Here is a 25,612-nt window from a genome sequence, read left to right on the forward strand (position 1 = left end):
AGGTAGGAATGCTTGGCTCCTCCCCCTGGGTGGAGCATCTCACAATGGGATGATGTAATTTTATCTGTCGCTCAGTGAGACTCAATGGCCCATTAACAGAAGATATCACCCTGGAGGGAGGGTGGGTCGTGGAAGAGATAAAGAACCTGAACCACCTGGTTTTGACAGCTGGTAATAGAATACATACTTTTGGTCACATCTTACATTGCAATCCAAGGCATATTCCTACAACACGAGAAAAAGGAGGGAAGGACAAGTCCTTTAGAAAGATAAATAAGATTAGTGGAAGTCCATTGTATGAGTTCACACTGGCTTATAATGCATTTCTCTGGCTTATCCAACAGCAAACTATGATGTCTAGTGCTTCAAGATTTAGGAGAGAACTGTAGTGTTCTCTGTGACTTGGTCTTTACCTACAAGAAGTGCTTTATTGTCTTGCATTTATTTAGCACTGTTCAGGGCATAAACTTTCAGTGGTGAATGGGACTTGAAGTCTAAATTTAATTTTAATTAGATGCTAATATATGCCTAGCATGCATAGATTGCTGAGATTAAAATCCATGTGAGTATCATGGGCAGTGACTAACATGTGAATGTGTGCACTTGTGTGGAAAAAACAGGGAATTTTTTTTTAACAGCAAAAGGGAAAAAGTAAAAAAAGAACCTGTATTGTGTACACTGGGAATGTACAGACATCTATAGCATTATGAGTTGCAATTCCTTCCCTTGGAGAGCTGTTTTCAAAATACACAAATAGATAAAAGTGCTTGGTTGTAATGTGGTGCATGGCCACAACTAACTGGGAATGTGACCTGTTTGGCAGAACACTGCCCACCTTTCTCCTGGTAATCTTTTTGGTTTGTGTAGAGGGATCCCAAAGCCTTACACACCTCTGGGATTTGGGCATCTTCCTGCCATTCCTGACGTGAGTTCAACACTGTGTATGTATATTCAGAATAAGAGGGGAGAGAGGAAGAGGTTTATCCTGGGATGGAGACAGCTGCTGTGAATGAAATAAAGAAGATAAGACCTGAGCAAAGGTCTTGGTCTGATGTTGTCATTCATTGTATAAACCATTATTTCTATTTTAGGTTGCTTAATGTACTCAAGGTGAACCATAGCCTAAATATTGTGCTGAATCAGGGCCTTCATTTGCTTAAAATCTTTTTCTTTACACTTCATCAGTAGACTTTAATAGTACATCTGCAGTTCATGCCACACAGCAGGTCTAGCCTTGTGAGTCTGTGACTCTGGTAATTGCTGGGAGCTAGAAGACCAGACGTGCTTTTTTATCAATTGTGCTGTGTACCTTTGTGAGACCTGAGGTCAGCTTGAGGTGGAGGTACTGAGGTCACAAAGAGCTAAAGTTTGTATGGTTTACTTGGCCATATTTAGGGCAAATCTGCTATTCAGTATTGTCTGCTCTTTAGCCCATAGCAAATAGCTCCTAAACTGTACTCAGAATAAATCAGAACATGTCTGGGGCATCCTATACACTCCTTGAATTCCTTGAATCTCCACAGATCTTCAGTGATCCTGCTTTTTGCTTTTTTTATTTCTTTTTTTTTTTAATTTTTTTTAAATTTTTTTTTCCCCCCCAGGTACTGGCTATAACTTGCATTGAAGCCAAAAAATGAATGCAAAGAGTAGTTGTTCCATCAGACATCGTGTCTATCTCTGAAGAAATTTGGATGCAGTAGAAATGACCTTATCAATGCACTCTTAATTCCTAGTGACGTTAATAGGATTCACCCTGGGTGTGTTCAAGGCCATGTTGGATGGGGTCCTAAACAACCTGGTCTGGGGTGTTATCCCTGCCCATGGAAGGGGTGTCGACACAGGATGCTCTTTAAGTTCCCTTCCAACCCAGACCTTTCTATGGTTCTATGACCCGAGGGCTTCAGCACCTCTCAGGACTGAGCCATGGGTTTTGTCCAGGAATCTTTCAAAACTGCTGCTGCCTGTGTTCTTTTAAAGAGATATACAAAATCAAGAGGAACAACCAGTTCCTGCATTGCTCTTCTTTTCTAGACATGGATCAAGCTGATTGTGCTGATCAGGGAATTGTTTCGCTGAAGGAAGAAGCTGTGTCTGACATATTTTTCTATTTTGGGATTTTCAATTATTTTATTTTGTTATTTATGTTTTAAATGGTCAGTAGCTTAGCACAAATTTATTTCCAAACTCATCTGTCCCATGTTGGATTTTTTATTTCCTTTCCCCGAAAGACGTCTCATTACTTTGCAAACAATTAAAATGTAGAAAAAATATGAGAATTAATTACCATGCAAAACATTAATTTCTCTCTCCTTCCCCCATGCTTGAGTCTCCTTTGCTATGTTTACTGTATCATTAATTGTTCAATCTGTACCTAGATAACCTGCATTCCTTTAAAGGTATTTGTCCTTGCAGAGAAATCTTCATCTGACCTACGTCCTCAGCCAAGCTGCCCATTCAGGCACAGGGAACAGATGGGGAAAAGGAGGCTAAATTCACCATTTTGTTTGCAGCACGGAATGACTGATTCACAATATTTTTCTTTTAATGTGTTAATTGCTGAAATCTGTTAATTTGATACTTAAATTATTTTCAAGTGGAAGTTTCATTTATGATGTTTCCCCAAGAGGGTGACTAAAATGTGTGGGCCTGAACAGGTATGGTGTATAGACTACGTGACTCTCATTTCCTTCCTTTTCCAATTGTATGAAACACTTTGCTTCAAAAAGCATGAACTTGAATTTAGCCATGTAGAAGAATCCCTGAAATTTCTTAGCCCACACTGATTTGAGGAGCTGAAAGGTGCTGCTTCATGCAACTATGGAATAAGTAACTATGTCGCCATGAGGTGATGTGTGTTGGGAGTTAACACCAGTGATATGAATGGAAGACTGTGCCATTTCTGGGTTCAGCCTTCTGTCAGTTTTCTATCTGTCTTCTAGAGATCCTACACTAGACAGCCTTTGGTAGTAAAAGAGATCCAGTAGAAACTCACAGTCCATGGAAATCTACAATGTCATCCGGGGACTTCTGTCATGCCATCTCTTCTGGTTCTTTTTTTGAAGCTACTCTGAGAATATTCTGGTGTAGTATATTATGTATGTAGATTGTGCCATGGCAGCATTTTGCAAGCAGCTGGAAGGCAATTTACTTGTACTTACCATAGGAAGGGCTTTTTCCTTACCTCAGTTAGACAAGGTTTTAGTTTGTCAGTTCTGATATCAGGAACAGATCTCACATCCTATTGGGTGCCTCAATGACAAGGAAAGGAAAGGTGTGTCTCAGAGCTGCTCCTTCTTTGCAGAAGGCAGGAATACTTTCATGTCTCACAAAACCCTTGCTAGGCAGGCCAGATGCAGTGAGCATACTTCGCTAGCCTGCTACGTCTTGTGCTCATCCAAGGATGAGCTGGGACAAGATTTTCCCCAGGAAATCATTCCTAGTGTCAGATACACAGTTTAAAGAGCAACTGAGTAGCTATGGTGCATGTGCAACAACACTGCGTGTTGTTTTGCTGCTTCTTAGTTTAAAATACAAGAGGTTCCTGCATTTCTTTCTGAAATAAAAGATGATTTGTAGTTCTTTGGGATGCACAGCTTCAATAATCTCTTTTATTTTTTTAATGATAATAAGCAGACTTTTTTATTAAAAGTCTGCTTTTTATCATTACTCTCTCTTCTATCTAGATACAAAGCAGATTGGAAAAGGTGAAGACTTCTCAGGATAACTCCCAGAAAAGTCAGTTGGAGGCTGCCTGACTAAAGCCTCATAACACACCTTGAAAATCAGTTCAAGCCGTCTGCAAAGGACAATTTCAGAGAGAGCAGAGTTCGTCTGCTGGGTGTGAGAGGCAGCAGTAAGGACTGCCAGCTCAGTAGTTCAGCTTATAGGCTCTTAGTACCTTCCTAAGTTTCGCACAGATGGAGCAATGCTGGCACTCCCAAAGCAATGAGGTTACTGCTTTGCCAGTGTTTACCCCATTGGGCCAAAGCAGGTTTAAATTAGATAGATCTGAAGTGGAGTAAACCATGTGGATCACACACTTGGGTGGGAAGGCTCTTTGACAGTGATAACAGCATTCCCTCCATTAAATAATCTCCAAAGTTCAATTAAACTTGCTGTGCAATGTCTTTGCACTCAGCTTTTCTCAAGCTGCTTTAGCACATACCAACATCCTTACCTGGCTGACTGAGTGCAGGTGGAGTCACAGCATTTACCTGGTTTGACTTCCCCAGTGCTGTTGCTATTTTGTTCTCATGCAGTGCCTTTTTTTGTTACTCTTCTGCCCTGTTCTCTGCTTGATCTCCCAGTGTGATCCAGCTCCTGCTGGTGTCTGGGAGGCTGACAGGTGGCTGGGGCCCTGACAGCTGGCAGGCAGCTCTAGCAATGGGCCTGTGCTGCCAGCTTTGCATTCAGGCACCAAAACTGTTTACTCTTGCTCTTCAGAGAGCACCCCTTCCTGTCTGACTGGCTAAAATGTGAGGAAGCGGATTGTTTTCCTCTCTGCTAACTCCTGCAGGTTTACCCAGTGCCTTGATCATCGTTTTACTATTACTGGGAGGTATTTTGTTCTTCTGGTGACTGATGGCAAAACCAAGGGTGATGACAAGAGACCCCAGCAGCCCTTTGCAGGGTAAGGGACAGAAGGTTGACCCCTTTCCTGAGGCAGAGGGTACTCTGTGAGCCTGCAGTGTTGAACAGGTTACTGCTAGGTTGGCAGGATAAGATTTTACCAACTTCAGACAGATTTTACAACATGAATTTCCTGTATATTTGAAACATTGCCCTGGCCGATAAGAGCTGGGCAGCCACGTCTAGCATGGCGAAAAACAGCATATGCTTCAAATGAGCAATTGTGCTCCAAAATCAATTTACTACATCAGACTTCATCCAAGTGAGTTAGCAGGCATCAGTGCCATGCTTTCAGCAGCATGAAGAAGTTAAGATAGTAGAGGTGTGGTTGGATGTATGAAATACTTTAATTTGTGGGAAGTGGTGATCTGTAACTCACCTTCATGTTGCTTGGCTGCTTGTCTGAGTTCAGCTCTAACAGGGGTTTTTGAAAGGGTGTCCTCTGCTCCCCACCACCTCTGCAGGACACTGCAGCAAGTGTCATTGGGAGGCCACAATGGAGCTGGTGGACTAAAACACTGATGACAAGATGTGGCTGTACCTCAGGCAGTGGCCCTCTGGCAACTCCGACTTTTGAATAGCAGCATCAGAGGTGATACAGCAAGGAGGTGTGTGCAAAAAATCCTTTCAGATATTGAAGCTCAATTTCTGGCATGCAAATGGCAATGCAGATTATTCATTACTAATCTTAGATGCTGTCATGTTGAATCCACTTGTTTATTGTCACTTCATAGCCACTCCTGGGACTCTTCCTAAATTGTTAATAGGATTTGAGTGCAGCACAGGAAGTAGCAATCTTGACTCAGTTTTTAGGGTGCTAGCTGGAGATTGATGAATTGGGGTGGTGTTTGGCAGAGCTCATGTAAGTAGTCCCTGTTGGAGGTAAGACATATCAAGAGCTTTCTGGAGAAGCTCCAGGAAAAGAAGGGAGAAGAAAGCAGAGGCAAACGACACATTGGTGGAAGGGAGAGTAGAAACCCTGGAAGAAGGCCCAAGACTTGAATTCATTTAATGGAAAGGAACTGAAGGTCATGATGACTTGTGGGGCAGACTGATTCAACATGAAGAATTGAATAGATTAATGTTTAACAGAAAGAGTCACAGAGGAGCATGTGGAGAAGATAATAACCCTTGTTTTTTGTAAACATGTTTATCTGAGGAAGATGGACTTTGGGCTTTGGCTTGTTTCTCTGCTTTCCCACAGGGAGCAAAGATAGCTTCAGAGGGAGCACATTCCAGCAGAGCAGGGGAACCAAGTGGACCAGACCTCTCGGAATTGTTGCCTTTGTCTTGTATTGAAGTGGCTAAAACTGCCCTAGGGAGAGGAAAGTCAGTGGCTACATGTAGATAGTACACAAAAACATCCGTAGAAGTGACATCAGCTTCCTTATGTGGAGGCTCACAGAGGAGAAGTGGACCTGTGTTAGACCCTGTGAATTGTATCCAGCTTCTACTGGCATAGAGAAAATTTAGCCTCGGCTTCCCCACTTCTCTCTGGTTTTTGTGTTGTTTTTTTTTAAGGAGCAATGAAAGGATATTCTGCTGCCACAGCCCCAGTCACTCCCCATGTACAACTGGAACAGCCGCCCACCAAAGGCAGCTCCACAGTGGAGGATGGGCTGCCAAGTGGCTCGGCTGTTGCTATAACAACAGTACCTCTGTCTCATTTCTTTTGAAAAATGGATTTCTGCTGGTGAGATGAAGCAGAGCAGCTTCTCCTCACAGAAGAAAGCCCTGCTGACAGCCCCCACACATTTTTGTTTATCTATTGGGTCTGTCACAGCATGTCCAAGCAGCTCTGCCGAGGATTTCAGGATGGGTTGGATTAGACTGATTATTGGTCAGTGTGTGTTTGCGCGCACAACCTCTGTACCCCTGTTTCTCCTCCAATTGAAAGTCATTTAAAAAGTCAGCTTGCCAAAATTTGACCTTTTCTCACTCTGCAACTGGATTTTTTACAAAGGCATATAAAGAGTCAAGAGTCCTGCTTCACCATCTTGTACTTTGGAGTAGAAAACTGCAGTGAAATGAAGATTCGTCAACCAAATATGTAGTGTGAATAAAGCTAAAGGCTTATGAAGCTGGAAGGAGGTTGTTTTATTTCTACATTTTCCTTTGAGTTTGATATTTTTCTTTTTCTTTTTCTTTTTCTTTTTATTTTTCTTTTTCTTTTTATTTTTTTATTTTTATTTATTTTATTTTTATTTTAGGTGTCAACAGTCTTCTGCTTCTAGACATAAATCTCTCAACTCTTGCTAATATCTTCACAATGTGTGCTGTAAAACATGCACAAACTGTGTACTTGTACTAAGAAGGAGAGGGAGAGTACTTTAAAAGATACTATTTTAATTCAAGGATTGTGTTTATGGAGAGAAGGGAAGGGGAAGTGCTGGGGTTTTAGTCTAAGACACTGTGGAATCCTGGTGGTGGTAAAATGTTTGCCAGTATATGCTCAGCATAGGATATCCAAGCAATTCAGGAGTTAATATGGTGGTTGGGAGTTAATATGGTGGTTGGGAGTGAAATAATGAAATCATTTGATAAAAATATTTCTGTGCCGTACCTCAGAAAAAGGAGATGCATCTATTGTTATGGCTCACAACTCCACCAAAATGCTTGAGCTTCCAAATGCAAGGAGCTTCCCCACATGCAAAGGTTGTACCCATCATGTTGCCTTCAAACAAACTTTTCATGTTAAGTTTCTGTCTACCTACAGTTTTTCAATGAGCAGACATAGAAAATAAAAATATTAGTGCCTGTTAATGCCCCAAATCCTAAAGTCTCTGAAGGAGAACAGTGTGGAGATACAAACTTAGAATAGGTTTAATTTAATTTCTTTTTGCAGCAAGGCACAACTTCTGTATGTTTTATATTTGATAGAAAATAGTTTCCATGTCAAGCTGCTTTTTGTTGTAATGCATAATGAACATAATTATGAATATTTATATACTGGGACTGCTTTTAATTTCACTAAAGTCACTGTATATTTGTACAGGGGGACATCCATGTTCCAGCACATGATAAAACTTTAGGAACCGATATTTTTAGAGCTGTTTATTTGCCACTAGATAGTTTTGATTCTTTTGGTAAACATTCATATACAAAAAAGATGATAGATTCAGGATAAAATAGTAAGTGTTTTAAAACTTGAAAGTGTGAAACCATGTAAATGTGTATCACTGTTACCAATATTTTTGTAAAGTATTCATTCAAACTTGAAAAACATATTGAGTCAGTTGACTTGTATTCCTCAGGATATAAACACTCTCGTTACTCCATCCCTTGTTGTTAAGACAAAATTTTTTCCCATCTTTTCCTTATAGGAACTTTACTTCTCGATGAGAAGCCTGTCACCAAGTCCTGTTGTTACTTTAGCCCAGCATTTGGTCAATAGAATAAATTTGGTCAATAGAATAAATAGAATAAATAAAATAAAATTTGGGTTAAAGGCCCCAATAGGTTTCAAACATTTCTTCAAATCCTGGTTTAGCCTGTGCATGCCCATTGAGCTTGGTCTTGAGTCACTTGCTGGTTTTTTTTCTGATGTGGCAATAGTGACTTTGTAGTGAGATGGCTTAGGAGTTGAAATGGGTGATTTCAGCTGTAAATTTTGTGAGTGGTACATTAGGGGCAATATTTAAATATGCTATTTTAACCCATTATATCAACTGGCCACCTGCACTTAAGGCCAGTGTGTGCTCTTTCTTTTCTTGCCCTGGGGCTGTGGTGTTGTACTTGTGAGGTGGTGCCATTACATTACATCTGTACCATCCTTTCCTCTCTCCAGGGTCTGATCCAGGGTCATATAAAAATGAGTGGAACCAACTCAGCTGTAGTATTCTACAGCACAGCAAATACATGACTCAAAAAGCAGCAGGGAGCTGTAATGCCACACACCAGTGTTCAGTTTAACATGGGTTTTTAGGGGAGGGAGGCAGCAGAGGTGAGAGCCATACCATAAGCCCTCTTGTGAGATCTGATTTTGATCCTTCATGCTACTCCTGGACTTCCTTTCCACTGGCACAGTAATTGAATCAATTACAACTTCTGGGCAAGTGCCTCTTGCTAGCAGAGTTCTGCTGCTGTGGCACAGAGAGATGAGAAGGTGATGCTCTCCTGCAGGGCTCTGTGCTCTGCAGCTTGGTGGGCTCCTGCAGACTGTTGCAGGATTTGTGGTTGCTAAACCTGACTATGCCAGTCTTTAACCTAGAGAGAGTGGCACAGTGTGCTTTCCCACCTGCATCTGTGGAGCTCATGGGGACAAGAGCTGCTGCATTTGGGAGAGGAGTGGGAGCACAGTGACAGGGACTTGATAGGGGGAGCCCAAAACATGGGCCTTCACAGCCTTCTTGCTGCAGGCTAGTTCCCCATCACAACCTGCAACATAGGGAGAAGAACTTCTTGGTGCAAACCAGTGGCCATGCTGTTCCCTCATCTCCAGAAACTGGGGACAGGAGAGACTCAGGGTATGGATAGCTGCTACAGAGCTGCATAAGCATAAATTCACAGAATGCTCCAGGTTGGAAGGTACCTTAAAATCATCTAATTCCAACCCTCTTGCCATGGGCAGGGACACCATCCACTAGACCAGGTTGCTCAGAGTCTCATCCAGCCTGGCCTTGAACACTTCCAGGGATGGGACATCCACAGCTTCTCTGGGCAACCTGTGCTAGCACCTCACCATCCTCACAAGGAAGAATTTCTTCCTAATATCTAATCTAAACTTACTATCTGTCAGTTTGAAGCCATTACCCCTTGTCCTATCATGTGTAGAAAGTCCCTCTCCAGCTCTCTTGTAGGCCCTTTGGGTACTGGAAGGTGCTATAAAGGTCAGCTCAGAACTTTCTCATCTCCTAGATGAACATCCACAACTCTCCAGGGTTTTAAGACCAGACACCAGAGGAGGAGACCAGCCATGTGGCAGAGGCTGTGGTTACAGAGCAGCTGGTCTATGTGGCACCACAGAAGGCATGAGGTGGAGGAATTTCTGCCTGGCACACACTGGCTTTGTGCAAGGCAGAACAGGCAGCAAAGTCTTGGTTATTTATCCAACAGTGACCCACTGGGGACTCATATTCACGTATTAGTTATTTTCCCACATTAAAAAGCTGTTCTGCTCCAGTGCAAATCAAGGAATTGGTGGTCTGCTTAGACTCCTAGCCTTGTCTTTCTGCTTGGCTCTCTGCTGAAGAGAAGCCTCACCTGTAGCTTGGTGTCCCATGCATGCTCAGTTGTGGCTGCAGCAATGCCTGCAATGGCTACGTTCCTCTGCATTGTGTCCTGAAAGAGGCCAGACTGGCCTGAAGGGTAGGCGAAGAGTACAGCCTTCCAAGAACCACTCCCTCCAAAACGTGGGCAAGATATGGGTTTGCTTGTCTGTCTTACACATGGAATGAAAGGGGAACCAGCCCTCTGGGATGGGAGAAATAAATAGGATTGTGAGAAGAAAGAAGGTTGAGGACCTCTAGGTTAGGGAAGGGGTGGGAGTTGCATATATGGGACTTTCTTCCCAGCAAGAATACTTTAAAAACTGATAAAATCTTTCAGTATTTTGTCTTCTATTGTTCTAGTATCAAGGATGCAAGTGTGTCCTGAAGGCATTTGTTAGACCTGTGACCTCTTTGCTTCCTCCCCTCCCCACTATTGTTTTCTGCCTTAGCTAAAGAGAGATGCTTTTTTTAGCCTTGTACATAAGTAACGGACTCAGCTTGGGTGTGAGTGGGGAGCACTGTTGCTTGCTAAAGTTCTTTGCTGTGCTTCTATAACCTGACTTAAAGCTGATGTTAATACAGAATTTTTATAAAATTCTTATATTCCAATTTATTTGCTTTTCTGTAGATCTGTCATGCTATTATTTCTGTTAGCTATTTATGTTTTATGTTAGCTTCTAGCACATAGCTGATTTCCTTTTTTTCATTATTTGATTAACATTATGCAAAGTGCCTTCTATTTTCTAGGGTGGATATATTTTTTTTTCTTCCTTAGAAGTGATTCTCAATATGTTAACCAAAAACACATGGCTAATCAAAAGAAACTATGTTAATTTTTTTTTGTCAGCAACACATTTCAATATAAGTAGTCAATCTCAATATTGCAGTTATTTTTTAAGAAGCTTCTAGAAACTTCCAACAAAAAGAAAAATTCAGAGTGAGTAGTAAATTTTAGTGATTCCTTTTTCTTTTTTTTTTTTTTTCCAGTTTAAGAATCCTCACTGTGTTAGGCACACTGTTCAAATCTCATCCCTGTATTAGACACTAAAATGCTGAATTAGACAACTTGCTCCCTAAATTTCTTAGAAGGTAGCACAGACTCATCTTGGAAAGCAGAGACATATTGTACAGTCCTGCTTTCCTAGTTAAGGGAAGGTTTTGTTTGGGAGAGGGGGAGGTGTTTGGTTGTTTGCTGGTTTTTAGACTGTGTTTTCAAATTGATCAAGGCATAAGAATGAAATCAGACAAACTTCCTAATCAGTTTTAAAATTTATTGTCACTGGTTTGATGAGGAGTACCTTGTCACAGTGCCCATGAGAACTTCTTTTACATCTGCAAATGGCTAATTTTTTTCATTCCTCTTGTTTTCTTTAAGCTTCAAGAGACAGTCAAAAGGAAGCTGGAAGGCACACGTTCACCTCTCAATGGAGAACAACAGAACAGAGTTTGTGATGGGAACTTTTCTCCAACCAGCAAGCGGACACGAAAGGATGTGCCAGGTATTGAGGCAATCAACAGCTTGCCCATTAATTTGCCTTTGCCTGCTGTCTCTCCTCTTCACCAGCTTGACACAAAAGCTGCCCTGCCCCTGCAGAACAGTGGAACTCACAGGAGTGGTCTAGAAGACTTGAGTGAAAATGGTGGGCTTTCTGAGATAAAGCCCCCTGTTAATGGCTGCAATGAGCTGGATGATAGTTTTAACATCCTGCAGAACAAGGAACTAAAGCAAGAGCCTTCAGATGACTCCAACTGCATAGACACTTCTGAAACATCTCTTTCAAATCAGAACAAGCTCTTCTCAGACATTAACCTAAATGATCAGGAGTGGCAGGAGCTCATAGATGAGCTGGCAAACACTGTCCCAGAAGATGATATACAGGATTTGTTCAATGAAGACTTTGAAGAGAAGAAAGAGCCTGAATTTCCCAGGCCTGCCACAGAGACTCAGGAGAGTGCAAGCGTAAAAAGTGATCCATCCCATTCTCCATTTGCTCATGTCCCATTAGGGTCTCCCCAGGTCAGACCATCTTCTTCTGGTCCTCCATTTTCCAACACTTCCATAGGCTCCAGCATTGCTTCTGCATCCAGCGCACCACCAGCCCCAGTCCCTGCTGAATCACCATCAAACTGTGTTGTCCAGTCCCCTCAGACTCCCAGCCAGGCCCACACTCCTGGACAGATGCAGGCGCGCTCTGGAAACGCCTTCCGGATGAACCCAGCATCAGCCATGGCAGGATCGGGGCCTGGGCCAGTGAGCCTGCCAAGTGCTGACCTGTCCCCAGCTGAGCAGCTCAAGCAGATGGCAGCCCAGCAGCAGCAAAGAGCCAAGCTCTTGCAGCAGAAGCAGCAGCAACATCCAAATCAGCCCTCATGTTGGTCACCGGTGGGGCCTCCATCTAGTCCCTATGGAGGACCCTTTGGTGCAGACAAACCAAATAGTCCAATGATGTATTCTCAAGCCTTTAACAACCAAAACCCAATAGTGCCTCCTATGGCAAACAATTCCCAGAAGACCACAATTAATAACTACCTCCCTCAAAATCACATGAACCTGATCAGTCAGCAGCCAAATAATTTGGGTACAAACTCATTGAGTAAACAGCCCAATATGCTTTCTTATGGCAACACCAAACCACTGACCCATTTCAGTACTGATCTGAGTCAGAGGATGACCCCACCAATGGCAAATCCCGGGAAGAACCCCATGATGCCATACATCCAGCAGCAGCAGTCCCAGCAGACACAGATGCCAGCTCAGATGGCACACCTGAGTGAGGAGCAGAAACGCATGCTCATAATGAAGCAGAAAGGAATGATAAATCAGCCCTTGGCATATCCAACACTCCCTGCCCTTGGTCAGGTAAGTGTGAGTGCACAATGTGTGGGCAACAACAAGAGGCCAATACAAAGCTTAGTACCTCTTTGTCCAGTCTCCTCCATTTGCCTCCTCTTTCTCCGGGAAAGTCTGGAATATCGTTGCAGGCGCTTCTTGGATTTTTCTTGTGGTACTGAAGCCTGATTATTTTAAGAAACAACTTAAATTATGTTGCATTATACTTTAGACCTGCTGTTAATTCACTGCCCTTTCCCTGTGCCTCTTCTGATGAGTGCTTAGGGCGACTCTGGCAAATTTTGGGTCAGAAGTCACTCTTCCTTGGAGGGTTTGTTTCCTTTTTTTTCATAGTGCAATACTTGGTGGGTTGTAGATCCCAAACCACTGCATGGCTTTGTTTCCCACAGTGTAGTTAGCATTGTAACAAAAAGATGGAGCAGTTGGTCCCTTCTTCTTGGGGTAGAGATCAAGCCAGCTTTAAACAGCATTTTTGGCATTTTGGCTCTGGGAGCAAAGGAAGAACATTTTGGGTGTCAAGTGCCTTTGGTTTTGACCAGAAAAAGTAAGAATAACAGAATGCTCCTAGTGGCACTTGGACCATGATGATGAGATGAGATGGTTTTTTCAGGGACTTTCAAGCAGTCTTTAGCAACGCCAAGTATTTTGTCTTTCAGCAAGAGGCTAAAGCCATGTTTGCTTCAGAGCCTTGGCATCACTGTCTCACATGTATTCCATGCTAAACTCTGGTGCAGCAGTTGCCAGGCTTGGGAATGAGCTTTGTAATGAGTTAATAACCAGTTTGAATAGTGGTTACATCAATGCCCTATTGCCTCCTGGGTTAGCAGGGTATCCTTAGTTGTAATTAATAATGACTTCCCTAAGCAGGTGATGCCTTCACAGAAGTTATGTGACACCAGAACATGTCAAGAAGTCTGATATACACTGATAGTGTATAATACACTAATAGAATTGTTGGTTGATCATTTTAGCATAACAGCTCTTCACTAAATTAGATGTTTCCACACCACCTACAAGGAATACTTCATTCTGACCATGGTTTATCTGTGACTCACACTGCAATGCATGTAGAAATACAGCAAATTTTGTCATTCCTTCAGCTTATAGAGAGTTTGGAGATCAACCAATAAGGAGAAGTAGGAGCTTTACCAGGTCAGAGCACATCACATATTATTTAAAATTAATTGCAAAACAAAAATAAATGTTCATCTGCCTCCTGGTTTTGGTTCAGGATGTATGGTGACAGCTCAAAGGTTCGTATTTTTATATTCATTCTGCTTGCCTATTTTGTTAGACATAGGTGGTCTAAAACCTTTTCTTTTTGGGAAGGCTCATAGAGAGAAATACTGCAATAATGACATGGAACTCAGACTGTAATTGTAGCTACAGATTTGTCAGTTTGTAACTGAGAGGCAGAGGATTCTTGGTCATGCTGCCTAATGCTTTATTCTTCCTTTCTTTTGCTTTTGTTAAATCTGTTGAACTCAAAGACATATCAAACAGCTGTGAGGATGAACTACCTGAGTGAAAGAGTTAATTCCATCTCCTCCATTTCATAAGTCAAGAAATTCATGTTAATATCTCTCTGCAATTCCACAATATGAATGGGTAGCCAAGGTTTCATATATGTAATCTCACTCAGTTCCTTTTTTTTTTTTTTTTAACATAGGAAAAGCTAAATGTTTGGATAGAACTAGACATTCTTCCATAAACAAGTCCAGATATTAAGTCATTTCTGTGACAAAGAAGAAACTTAAGGCAGAGCCATACTTTGTTATATATTATGTGCAATTCACATTTATTGATCCACCCAGGATGAGGGGCTTCTTGCTTTTGTGTAGACATCAAAAGGTCCTTTACTACTTGTGGAACCCACTTGCCTACACTGAAAGGATTTATTTTGGTGAGAAAGGTTGAAATAAGTTTCTAACTGTAATGTATTTCTTCCTGCTTTCTCTCCTTCTTCCCTGAAAAGCATTTTCCTGTGGAAAATTAGAAAGCTTATTATTGTGAGATGTGCTTGATGGAACTTACTGTTTTTGCAAAAGTGGTAAAAATGTTGATATTGTGAAGTTAAACAGACTGATGCAGATTATCTGATTCTATGACTTATTACATGCTGATAGTCACAGATGAAAAATAAGAATATTGCACTCTTCAGTTTGAAATACATATCTGAATGTAAAGTGAATGTATCTTTCTGTCAGTTTATACTTTCTACTTTCATTGTAGTTTTGGGGTTTGACAGAGATTTGTAAAAGTGTATGTTTGTGTTAAATAATCACAATGATTTAACAAATTATGTTTAAGGAGAAAAAAAATCTACCTATTGCATCTAATAGTTAGCAGTACAGACCGTATGCTTCTGTCAAGTTACTCTTACAAGGGCATATTTGAGAACCAAAAGCTGATTTAGAGATCATCTGACGTACTTAAGCCTTGTCTTATTTTCTGTGTATTGCTGTTAAATTTAGGTATGGCTTAGTTCTGGGCATATGAACGGATGCTAACTAAAACCCATTTGTGCCTGAGGTACTTCTGTTGTAATAAGTAGCATACTTTTATTAACTCATTGCTTCAGTCTTTGAGTGTATTTTAGAGAGAAGCACAATTTTTTTCAGTCAGCTGGAGCCTTGCAAATGCTCTGTGGAGGTCAGCAGTCCATGACTATCTTGTTAATGTGTCAGTGTTCTGGGCTTGTGTCCTGGGCATGCTGAGCATCACTGGCTACTCTTGTCAAGAGAGGAAGCCTTTCTGCTCAATATGTGTGTGAGTGGTTAGACAGGCATAGTGCTAAATAAGCAGCCTAGGTAGCAGAACTAGTATCCAACAGAAGTAGGAGTTCTCTAAAGGATCTGTGCACTGTGGGTATTGAGACTCTTCCTATCAGATGTGTTGGTCCTTTGCTTTCCTGTGGAGATTCAATACTGGTACTGTCACTGCAGTTGTAGCCCTCAACATACTGTTGCTGAACAACCCATGTACCCTGAACCATTAAGTCCTACATCTCATTTTATACCTTGTTTCTCTTCACAGGAGCACTGGTTGGGGCATTTTTACACAAAGCAGATACTGGTTTGGATTTTTGAGTCAGGGATTTTTCCAAAGGTGGCCTGAAGGTAATTTTGATGGGATTTTTTTCTGGAACTGGGTGTTAAAACCATAGGCAGATCCTGACCCATCTATATCCAGCAAAACTCATGGTGGATCCTGGCTCATTTACCTTATCAGGACTCTGTCCTACTAATATTACCTCATGTCTGACTGTTCTCCACTTTGTCAGACTCGTACTTAGAATTCCCTGATCTCTACCTTGCTCCATGTACCCTGAACTGCCCTAAACCAGTTGTTAGTTTGTGACTGTGTGGCAAGTGTTGCCCTTTTTGCTCTTGCTTTTTCTGGGTGGCTCTTCCGTTCTTGCTTATCTGGGACTCATAGGCTAATCCAGCAAGTAGGTTTTCACAGGGCTGATAAGTTCTTTGGTTATTTGAGGGATAGAGATCCTCTTCTTTTCTGGATCTCATCTCATAAAAAAAGAAATCAGTTCCACACCAAGATGTAACAGTGGCTTTGTTTAGACTTCTTATACAACTTTAGAAATAAAAGGAAGAAAGCCTTAATCCACCTTCTCAAAAATTACGCTATTGTTTAAGATAAAATGTCCCATTAAATTTTTGAGATGTATGCAAGGTTTTATGGGAGGCACTTTTTTTCTCTTTTTCCTCAAACCAGAAAGTAATTTCAAACAGGAAAAAGTAAAAATGTTTTCTTTGGGAAATTTAGGAATAATTAACTGTGCTTTTTCTTGGTTCCAGCTGGTCAATATGAATGCATAATGGTAAAAGAAAAAAGCAGCCCAAAGGAATAAAAGTTGAATGGCTGAGGCAAAATTTGAAGTTTGGAGCCACTTGTTTGAGGGAAAGTAGTAAGATGTCAAAACAAAACAGAATTCTCCATGGGTGTAAGAAAACTAGACTACAGCTATTTGCCTGCATGGTGCTGCATTCCGCAGTTGCAGGATCAAGTCCAGGGAGGTTATGGATTCTGGTGACCGAGATGGGACTCAACGAGATGTGTTTCTGCTTGGTTGATCTCAGGAAATGATTTATTCTACACAAGAGCAAACTCAGCTTAAATCCAGAGACAGAGAGCCCAGAATAGAGGCAGGGTAGGGGTTTTATGAGACTGACCCACAGTGGAGTTTAAGGTTGGGGTCTTAATAGGGACATAGGAAGGGAGAAGCTCCAGGGGCACAGAACCAATCAGAACACCCTGGGCTGCCACCCCATGAGGGTCCAGGGTTGGGGCAACTCTTCCTGGGCTCACAGGGCACATCCCCAGAGGCAGAGGGTGGAATTTATTTTTCCTGTGCTTTAAAACCACGCCTCTCACTTTAACACTGCTTATCTGAAACGAAATCTTTGCCTCCCTGGGCGGGGGTACCCCACAGCATGGGACTGTGAGAATGCTGCAATTATTTCCTAGTAAAACCACTAGTTATATTGTTTAAAATTGTTGGGATGTGAATGAAGGAGAGAAATTACACCATCCTGCAAACATATCTTCATATTTAATTATCTGTGCTTTGTTTTAATCTTACACATTCAAGATGTATCATCTGCTCAGTCTGGTTTTGCATGCCAAAAATAAAGGGAGACATGTGTCCTGAGAATATTTCCAAAACATAATCATCATTGTCCTTTAGAAGTGAAAGGGTGTGTCTGTCTCTGAAATTGTAAAAGAGATTTTACACTTTCTTGAAGGTTATCTTTCAGATAGTGAGAAAATTGATTATTGATGTTCTGGAATTTGGCCTTTTTTAAAAGTTTATCTGGAAGTAAAGAAGAAAGATTTGTATTCACTGCATCAAAGTGTGACAGAGAAACAACTGTCTAACGAGATTTTAGGGGAGACAGTGAGCGCCACTTGCTGAGCAGCCTACAAATCCATAGTGAATGCCTGTCTATGCCCTATTTGACTTGTAGATACTGCTTTCCACAAAAGCTTTGACTTGGAGTTTAGATGCTGTGCCTGCCTTTTACAAAAGTCCAAATGTATTCCCTGGAAATCAGTCTCCAGTAGACTTTTAAGGACAAATGGGTTAACAAAATGTGCTTGGGTGAATTCTATCTTACCAGGCAATTTGTGACCATAGCCTAACTTTCTTACCATGCCTGCTGTCACCTGCCCATTGTGTTGTAAAGGAGGCCATGTTAGCATAAATCACCAGAAAAAAACACTGAATAGCATTTGGCTAAGATCTCCATGGCATAACCCTAAAACCCAATTTTGTTGGTGTTTCCTCATTTTGTGACCTCTGGGTTATTAATGTAATACAAACTTTGTTCATTTTATTTGGCAATGTTTTTTCTTCAATATCAATTTTTTCTCCAACCTAAACCCTGCAAAATCAAAGTATAAGAGCATTGCTCCCATGCCCCAACTAAACCACTCATCCTATTGTAAAGAAATGGGAACAGACTGCCCAGGCAAGTGATTGATTCACCATCCCTGGAGGTATTTAAAAGACATGCACATATGGCCCTAAGGGCCGTGTTTTATTGGTGAACTTGGCAGTGATGGGTTAAAGGCTGAACTCTGTGATCTTAGAGGTCTTTTCCAGGCTAAATAACCCTATGATTCTATTAAATTCTTTGGTGAAACCTACTCTTCTGAAACCATGCTGACCAGTATTCACTGTGAAATCTTCTAAATCATTGCTGGTAGAGAGTTGTTCCATTGTTTTGCTAGAGTCTGTCAGATTAACTGGTCTTCTCCATTTTAACACAGTTGTACTGGTAACTCTTTGATTCATAGAAACTTCTCAATTTGCTTAAGATTTATAAAAATACATTGTTGTGTGATTTTCTTCTTGTCAAGTTTCTTGAAGACTTATAGTGTGTATTATTCACATCTGTAAAGAAAATATTAGAGGCAGATAATATGTATTACTGACTGCACAAAGTATATATTAAATGTCCCTTATTTTACTTCCTTTTTTTTCAGTTTTCCTTCCTACATGATCTAGATTGCTACGTAAGGAGCAGTTTATCCTGTTATATAGCAGGTCTGATAGTTTAATTATTCAATGTATGCCAATCAACTCTCCTTCAGTTTTATTCATTACAACTGCAGTTGTGAAGTGCTGTGCTTTTGAAATGTCTATAGCCAGTGTTAGCATATTTTTACATAGAGTGCTACCCTTTCCTGGTGGGTTTTTTGTAAAATTTTTTCCTGAAAGGGCAAGTTAGCATCAGCAGCTTTAGCTTTCCAGTCTCATGACCCATTCCACCAGCATACCAGCCGTAACCAACGTCTTATTGTCCTCAGGCCCTTGTAACTCTCCATGTTTATTGCAGACCAATAAACTGTCCTGTTTTCATGTAGACAGTGAGCTCAGGTCACGAGTTAGATTTTGTTATTTTCCATTTTTATTTTGAGAGAAGACTCATTCCAAAGACAAAGAGTAAGGTTCCTATCCTTGAGAGCACTTTGTCTGTTTAGCCTTTACTACCTCACTACTAGTTGCCAGAACTTGATGACCACTTGTCTGAATATTTTGGTTTCACTTGCTCTGATTCTTTTTTCTCCAGTCTGGGATCTTGCATTACCCAGCCATAATGCAGATTGAATCATAGCTTGCACTTAGATGATATCTGAGTTTTAGATTTGTCCTTGTATAAATTCTGTAAGTCCGTATGTGTCCTTAGCTTTATCTTTTCCTGGAGTGTAGACATTTAGAATGCTTCTTGCTCCTGTATTTATTCATTTCCCTTCTACAATTCCTATTTTTTTTGCCAATTTGCTTCTTGACATCTCAAAAACATTAATCAGAGCTTAATTTTACAGGAATGTATATTCCTGTGTTTAAATTCATAAATATAGAAGTCTGAATGTCTAAAACAAAAGTCAATTCATGCCTCACAATACTGCTGGTTGGAAATATTCAGAAATCCTAAAATTGCTTTAAAATCATGAGCTCATAGAATTAATACATATTCAAGAGAAGGTAGTAATTGTCTTCCTGTTTTCTCAACTCCTGGGATTCTTGACTTCCAGCTGTTCTGAATCCATCTGGGACAGCAGTTTGCTTGTTAGAGTAAAGCTTTGATTCTTCCTTCCCCTTTTGGTTTCAGAATATTAAAGCGAAGGGGAAACATATTAAATTATGAATCTTATAATGATAAGATAATGTAATACTGGGGATTTTTCTTACCTCCATTCTAATCCAACCTGTTATTTTACCCAACTGTACCATCAAGATTCTGGTGCAACTTCAGACCTCTTTCTTGGAAGCTCATCTTTGGTTGTGCATGTATTTCTAAGGTTTCACATAGTCCTCTTAGAAAATACACATCACAAAACGAAATGACATTGTTTCCAAATTGCAGTCCATACTGAATACACAGGAGACATAATTGCTCAATGTGTACCAAAATTCCTTCATCAGCCACAATCAAGAAGGCTGTGAGTGCAGTGGATTTACTGGGCCTTGTAGTTTGCAGTAGTGATAAAATCAGCAGCAGGTCTTGGTCAGATTTAACAGTACAGATCTAGGGCCAGGAGGAGCTCTCTACTTCATCTCTTTTTCAGAGGGACAGGGAAGATCTTTTCTCCCTTCTTTGCCCTATCTTCCAGGTCTCGTGCTAACTAATGAGATTGGTGGTCAGCTTTCCCTTGCAGGTAGTGGGAGTCAAGCAAGTCTTGCGATGCATTTGAAGGCTGGAAAGGCCAAGGGAAGGCTTTGCAATTGTCCACCCATTTTCTCTGGCACTGTTTTGGATCTGAACACACTCAGACCCACCTTGTTTCCACAGAATAACCATTTAAAGGGGGGTGGTTGGGAGTGTCCTTATAATTTCTAAATATCTGAATATAAATGCATAAATCAATGAATTATTAGCCTTCATCAGGCATATAACAATGAACTTTAGATTATTGAGATCTGGGGCTCTTACTGCTCTCTATACTGATTATAAGAGATGAAACAGACCATCTCGGGCTGCATTTCCACCCTCAGCAGCATTTCTAAGCCTCAGTGTCATTTAATGTATCTCTGATGACATTAGATTTGACATTAGATTTAAAATTGCCTTTTCACTATTCTGTTTTGCAGGAAACAAACTGTTGGCAAATCCCATTGCTAGGAAAGCCTTTTCTGGGTAGTCTGGGAGTTTATTTTTCAATTTAAGCATTGTGTCATTGTCTTTCCCACCCTTTGTAAAGAGAACAAGATACTGGATTAAAAATTAACTCTTTCCATCTCCCTCTAAAGTAGGGATATACAAGCTGAGATTTAATTCCAAGCAAACTTGAAATTTAGTTTTTTAAGTAGTATTTCAATAAGAGTTTAATTGTACATATAAAAATATTCTTGCAACAGAAATTATCCTTGCACATTCTGTGCTCTCTTTACTGTGTGTAGGATGGAATGTCTTTGCTGCTTAACTCACTTAAGTAGGTTTCATGGAGTTTCTGCTCCACAGTGATCACCCAGCCTGCTCTGCCATGGACCTCCTTATCTTTCCCTGCATTCTCCCTCTGCTCTGATTTCTCTCTGTTAAGGAGTTTGCAGCAAAGAAACTTATCAAATAGTCCATTGGTAAGGATAAAGGCTATAGGGTATCCTCTAATTAAAAATACTACTTTGAACTAGATTGTGATTATCTTAAAAGCAACCTCCATCTTGTTCTCTTTATTTTTCCTCAATCTTTTTTTTTTCTTTTTTTTTTTTTCTTTTTTTTTTTTTCTTTTTTTTTTTAATGTGTAGGTGACTTCTTCCCTGCTAATGGCTCTGTACTCAGGTAAACAGACATCATTGTGGGAGGAAGTGGGGCTGAAATTATGAAAAGTCAGCATAGGCTCCTCCCCTATCTAGAGGACTGTTTGCTGACTCTCCATGCTGTATACATCCTCCTTTGCTGTTTCCTGCATCACCTCCTCTGTCTTGTTTGCAGGCTAGCTGGGAATGGTGCTGGCTTTTGTGGTGGGCAGGACAGAAGGGCTGGTGCCCATAAAGAGCCAGCCTAGGGAACAAGGACAACTGCAGGGTTCCTCTCCCCATGTACCCATCACTAGTTACCAATGTAATGGGGAAATGGGCTCTTTGTGAATAGGGGAATACATGGCAATCCTTTCCCAACTGCTCCTTCAGGCAGTCCTGTGCACCTGATCAAGCTGTAAAAAAAAAAACACCCAATGCTGTGAGGGAAGAAAATCTAGGTATTTCTCCTGTGGTGGGGCTTTGTGGAGGGTTTCAGAGCCACACATCAGAAGAGGCAGTTCCCACCTCAGAGGTGTTGCAGCTAATCAAAGATTACACACAGTGACAGCTTCATTTTGGGTAGCACTGTGAAGAGGTCTGAAAATCAGAAATGACATAATTATAGTGTCCACAATTATCTGTGGTGCTCTGTAAGGTGCAAGAAATGGCAGAAGAGGAAGAAATACAGAGGGAAGTCTGGGAGATTAAGCATTGCCAGAAAGAGAAAATCCCCTGCTTTGCTGTAATCCTTGTGTTTCTTAAATGTCCTCTCTCCACCTCCCTCCCCTCAATAACATTTTGATGACACTGAAAGAGGCTGTTTGTTTGTCCCAGGAGCATGAATACATCCCAGCTCTTTTGCTTGAGGAGAACATCATTAAGTACTGACTAATGTTCCAGCTAGGAACTTAAGACCAAGTAAGGCTCATATTTTCAAAGGAAAAATAATAGTCCCATCTTTAGGGGCTCATTTTTGTTCACCTTTCTTTACTGCAGTTCATGACTGTAGCTCAGGGGTATTCTGACTGTGTTTTGTGGAGGTTTTTTTTGTGGAGCCCAACAGCCTTTTTTAAACTTGTGTTTTCATACTCCTTTGTGGCTAGTATAGCTTTTGGGGTTTTTGGACACATACTACAAGGAGTTTTTTTGTCCCTTTTCTAAATCAGTATGGCTTACAGTCTGGTCGTGCCTCAGCAGAGGGCTTGGCCACCTGAGCAGTGATACCAGGACCAGTGTCATCATCCGTTCAAAGCTCTGAGCTCAGCATTTACCTAACCTGTGTTTGTATGAAGGAGTGCTCTCTGATGATCAGTCTATGCTCCCTGGATGGCTAAGATGTTCCAGCTCAGCAGCAAGATGTACCTCTCACTTCTGACTTATTATTTTGTCTTTCATTTTATCTATCTGGTTCCTATTTCTGATGCTTTCCAAAGCATTTCTAAATATTCAAGCCTAATGCTACCTAGAAACATTATGTTATCAGTATGTGTGTTCCCTCCAGAAAGATTTCCTAATGTTGTGATGTTCCTAACATGCATGTGACCATAGTAGAAACACTTAATACCTCTTGAAAGACTGGCTCAGTAAGTGCCTAAGTGCAGATTTGGAGTTCTGTACTAACGAGGTTCTGCCAAATCCCAGCTGATGCATCTAATTTGCTAAAGAATGTGACTTCTGCTCTCTCAACAAAGATTTCATTCCTCGTGGGCAATGGGAAGCTTGCCCTCTTTATGTTAGTGTTCACCAGCTTAGTGTTGTCTGAGACAGGCCAAATTTGTTAATAAGGAGAGGAACCGATCTGTTGGTCCCTATGTTCTTTGTTCTCTTGTTGCATTCTGGAGTCCTCCCTCCTTGTAATCAGCTCCTTTTTCATGTGTGAGAGGAACATTTTGTATGCATTAGCCTGCAAAACATATCTTACACACTGGAACAAAACCACCCATTCTGTGATAACACATCTTCTGAACAGATGCTTCTTCATTTACACCCGGTGTGAGCTTGTTAGCAGCTCTTCCTCTACACTAAGAGAGGAGCTGCCTAGAGGGGATCAAGTATCTCATAAGAAAACAAACCCAAGTATAGCAATACTATCACAAAATCATGTTTCCTCTGTCTCCTTTTCACTTCTGTTTCACACTTGGGCAGTATTAAAGCTGATTACTCACTCCAGAAGCTTTGTCTGCTTATGCTAGCTACCTTTTGTAGAATCTGTTCTATCAGGTCTCTCACTTCTGGTTAAAATCTCCAGATTTGAAAAACAGTTAAACCTATAAGATCCATTTTGTTTGCTTATGCTGTTTGGAGAAACTGGACAAAAGTGTCTTTAAAAAACAGGAAGAAAAATAATTTGAAAGTGTCTACCTAGAGAGAGTATAAGGTCTGTCCTGAGATGACTCCTCCTTTTGTGATATGACATTCCTTGAAGAGTATGCATCCTCAAAATAATCTGAATTTTAAATTCATTTTTGTACATGGTATTGCCTAGAGAAAGCAAGATTCCTGAGACTGCCCAGGAATTTTCCAAGATGCATTTTCCAGGGAATTATTTTTCCAGTGTGTATTTCTTCCCCTCTGAATCCAGCACGTGGTTGGGGAGGATTTTATTTTTTGATGGTTTTTTTTTCTTTTGGTTGAATTTTTTGTTTGTTTTGGGGTTTTTTGTTTCATTTTGTTTTAATCTGTCCTATATTATTTGGCTTCTTTTCTCTCTTCCACTACTCCATGAGCCATTTTTCTTTCTCTCTGTCTAAGTTTCCTGTTCAAGTTTACCTCCTGTTTCCCCTCATCCAGCTTTTATCTCTCTGCTTCCCCTCCATACCCATTTAATAGCACAAGACATTTTTTTGGTATTGTCACAGTTCACAGGAAATTACTGCAGACACCATGGCTTTCTGTGGTCTGTATACCTCTGGCAGATGGAAATAGTATGATATATTTGTTATCATATTAAATGGTTTTTTTAACCAGTCATGGGACAGGTGAAGAACTGGGGAATCTTAGCTATAATCTCACTAATGTAGTAGCACCATCCATGAGATAAATTTGGCCTCTCTACTTGCAGTCTAACCACTAACCCATCTCAACCAGAATTTATGTTCCAAACTATGGAACCACTTCACTGGATCAAGATTATTTGTAGTATGCCCTTATCACAGATGGCTAAAACAAAACTAAATATGTAGGAATTTTCTATAGTTAAGTGACCAGGTTTTGTCTATGGCAGGAGAATACAGTAAATTAGGGTTACAAACCCTTGCAGTCTTACAGATGGAAAAGCGTGATTAAGTGTTTTTTTTGTAGAGTAACTTTTAAACCCTTTATATCATGTGAAACTGGTCCCATCCCTTGAAGACAACTTCACTGTTCCCACAGACGTGCATAGAACAGAAATATTTAAAGCCTTTTAAAGACATTTCTGGAACAGTTACTGTGTGCACCACAAACTACACAATGCACATGGATGTATAGTAAAATTTAATGTATGTGGTCACTTTGAAGATGTATTCACCTTATTCATCTGACTACATGGGGGTTGCTAGTCCAAGATCAAGGAGAATAATTCCTGTCTTTCCCCAGGTGCCTGTTCGCATCCCTCAGGTAAAAGACAACACAATAGGGAAACTGTGTGTACCAAAAACCTTGTGTGTCTGAAGTAGGTGAAGCTCTGGGTGTCAGGGGGAGATGTCAGAGATTTCTCACTGTGACACAAGAGTAGTCACAAGCTGTGCCGCTCTAGAAAATTTCCCTTTGCACTTACCCATTCCTGCACCTGGTTTGCAAACAGCACAGGGATTACATCCCCAGTCCTTCCCAAGGTGCAGATAGGAGTAAAAACTTCTACCAAAAAAAGTAATCCTTGACTCAGGTTACATAAGGGGTGGGCTGTTTTCCAAGTGCCCTGCTGAAAGGGACATGGGTGTGAACTGCAGGTATACTTGCACGGAGCCAGCTTTGGCGGGGGGTGGACAGTGTATCAGATGCACTGAAAGCCTAGGATTTTTGTGCTAATGGAGCAGTGGAAAAGGCCCCAGCCTGGCAGTGACTGGGGGTCAGGGAGGGGGAAAACCGCAGGTACCAGTGCAGCACTTCAGGAGAAAGCAGCCTGTGGAAAGAATAGGGCCCCTAAGCCCTTCTGCCTTTCAGTAAAAGCTGCAATGC

The 25,612-nt window shown here is 41.0% G+C and overlaps 1 protein-coding gene across 2 annotated transcripts in view; it reads left to right on the forward strand.

Annotated features, from left to right (window-relative positions):
• The window catches only part of MAML3 (mastermind like transcriptional coactivator 3), a 306,372-nt gene that overhangs the window by 199,629 nt on the left and 81,131 nt on the right, over nucleotides 1-25,612 (forward strand). For both annotated transcript variants that reach the window (XM_088056732.1, XM_088056733.1), the window contains one exon: nucleotides 11,215-12,699. In XM_088056732.1, the coding sequence (XP_087912858.1) occupies nucleotides 11,215-12,699 (1,485 nt within the window). The remainder of the gene's footprint in view (nucleotides 1-11,214; nucleotides 12,700-25,612) is intronic.

The sequence above is a fragment of the Pseudopodoces humilis genome, chromosome 6, assembly GCF_049639895.1.
Source record: "Pseudopodoces humilis isolate 2021_Gansu_Grassland_sample_001 chromosome 6, ASM4963989v1, whole genome shotgun sequence".
Classification (NCBI taxonomy): Eukaryota; Metazoa; Chordata; class Aves; order Passeriformes; family Paridae; genus Pseudopodoces; species Pseudopodoces humilis.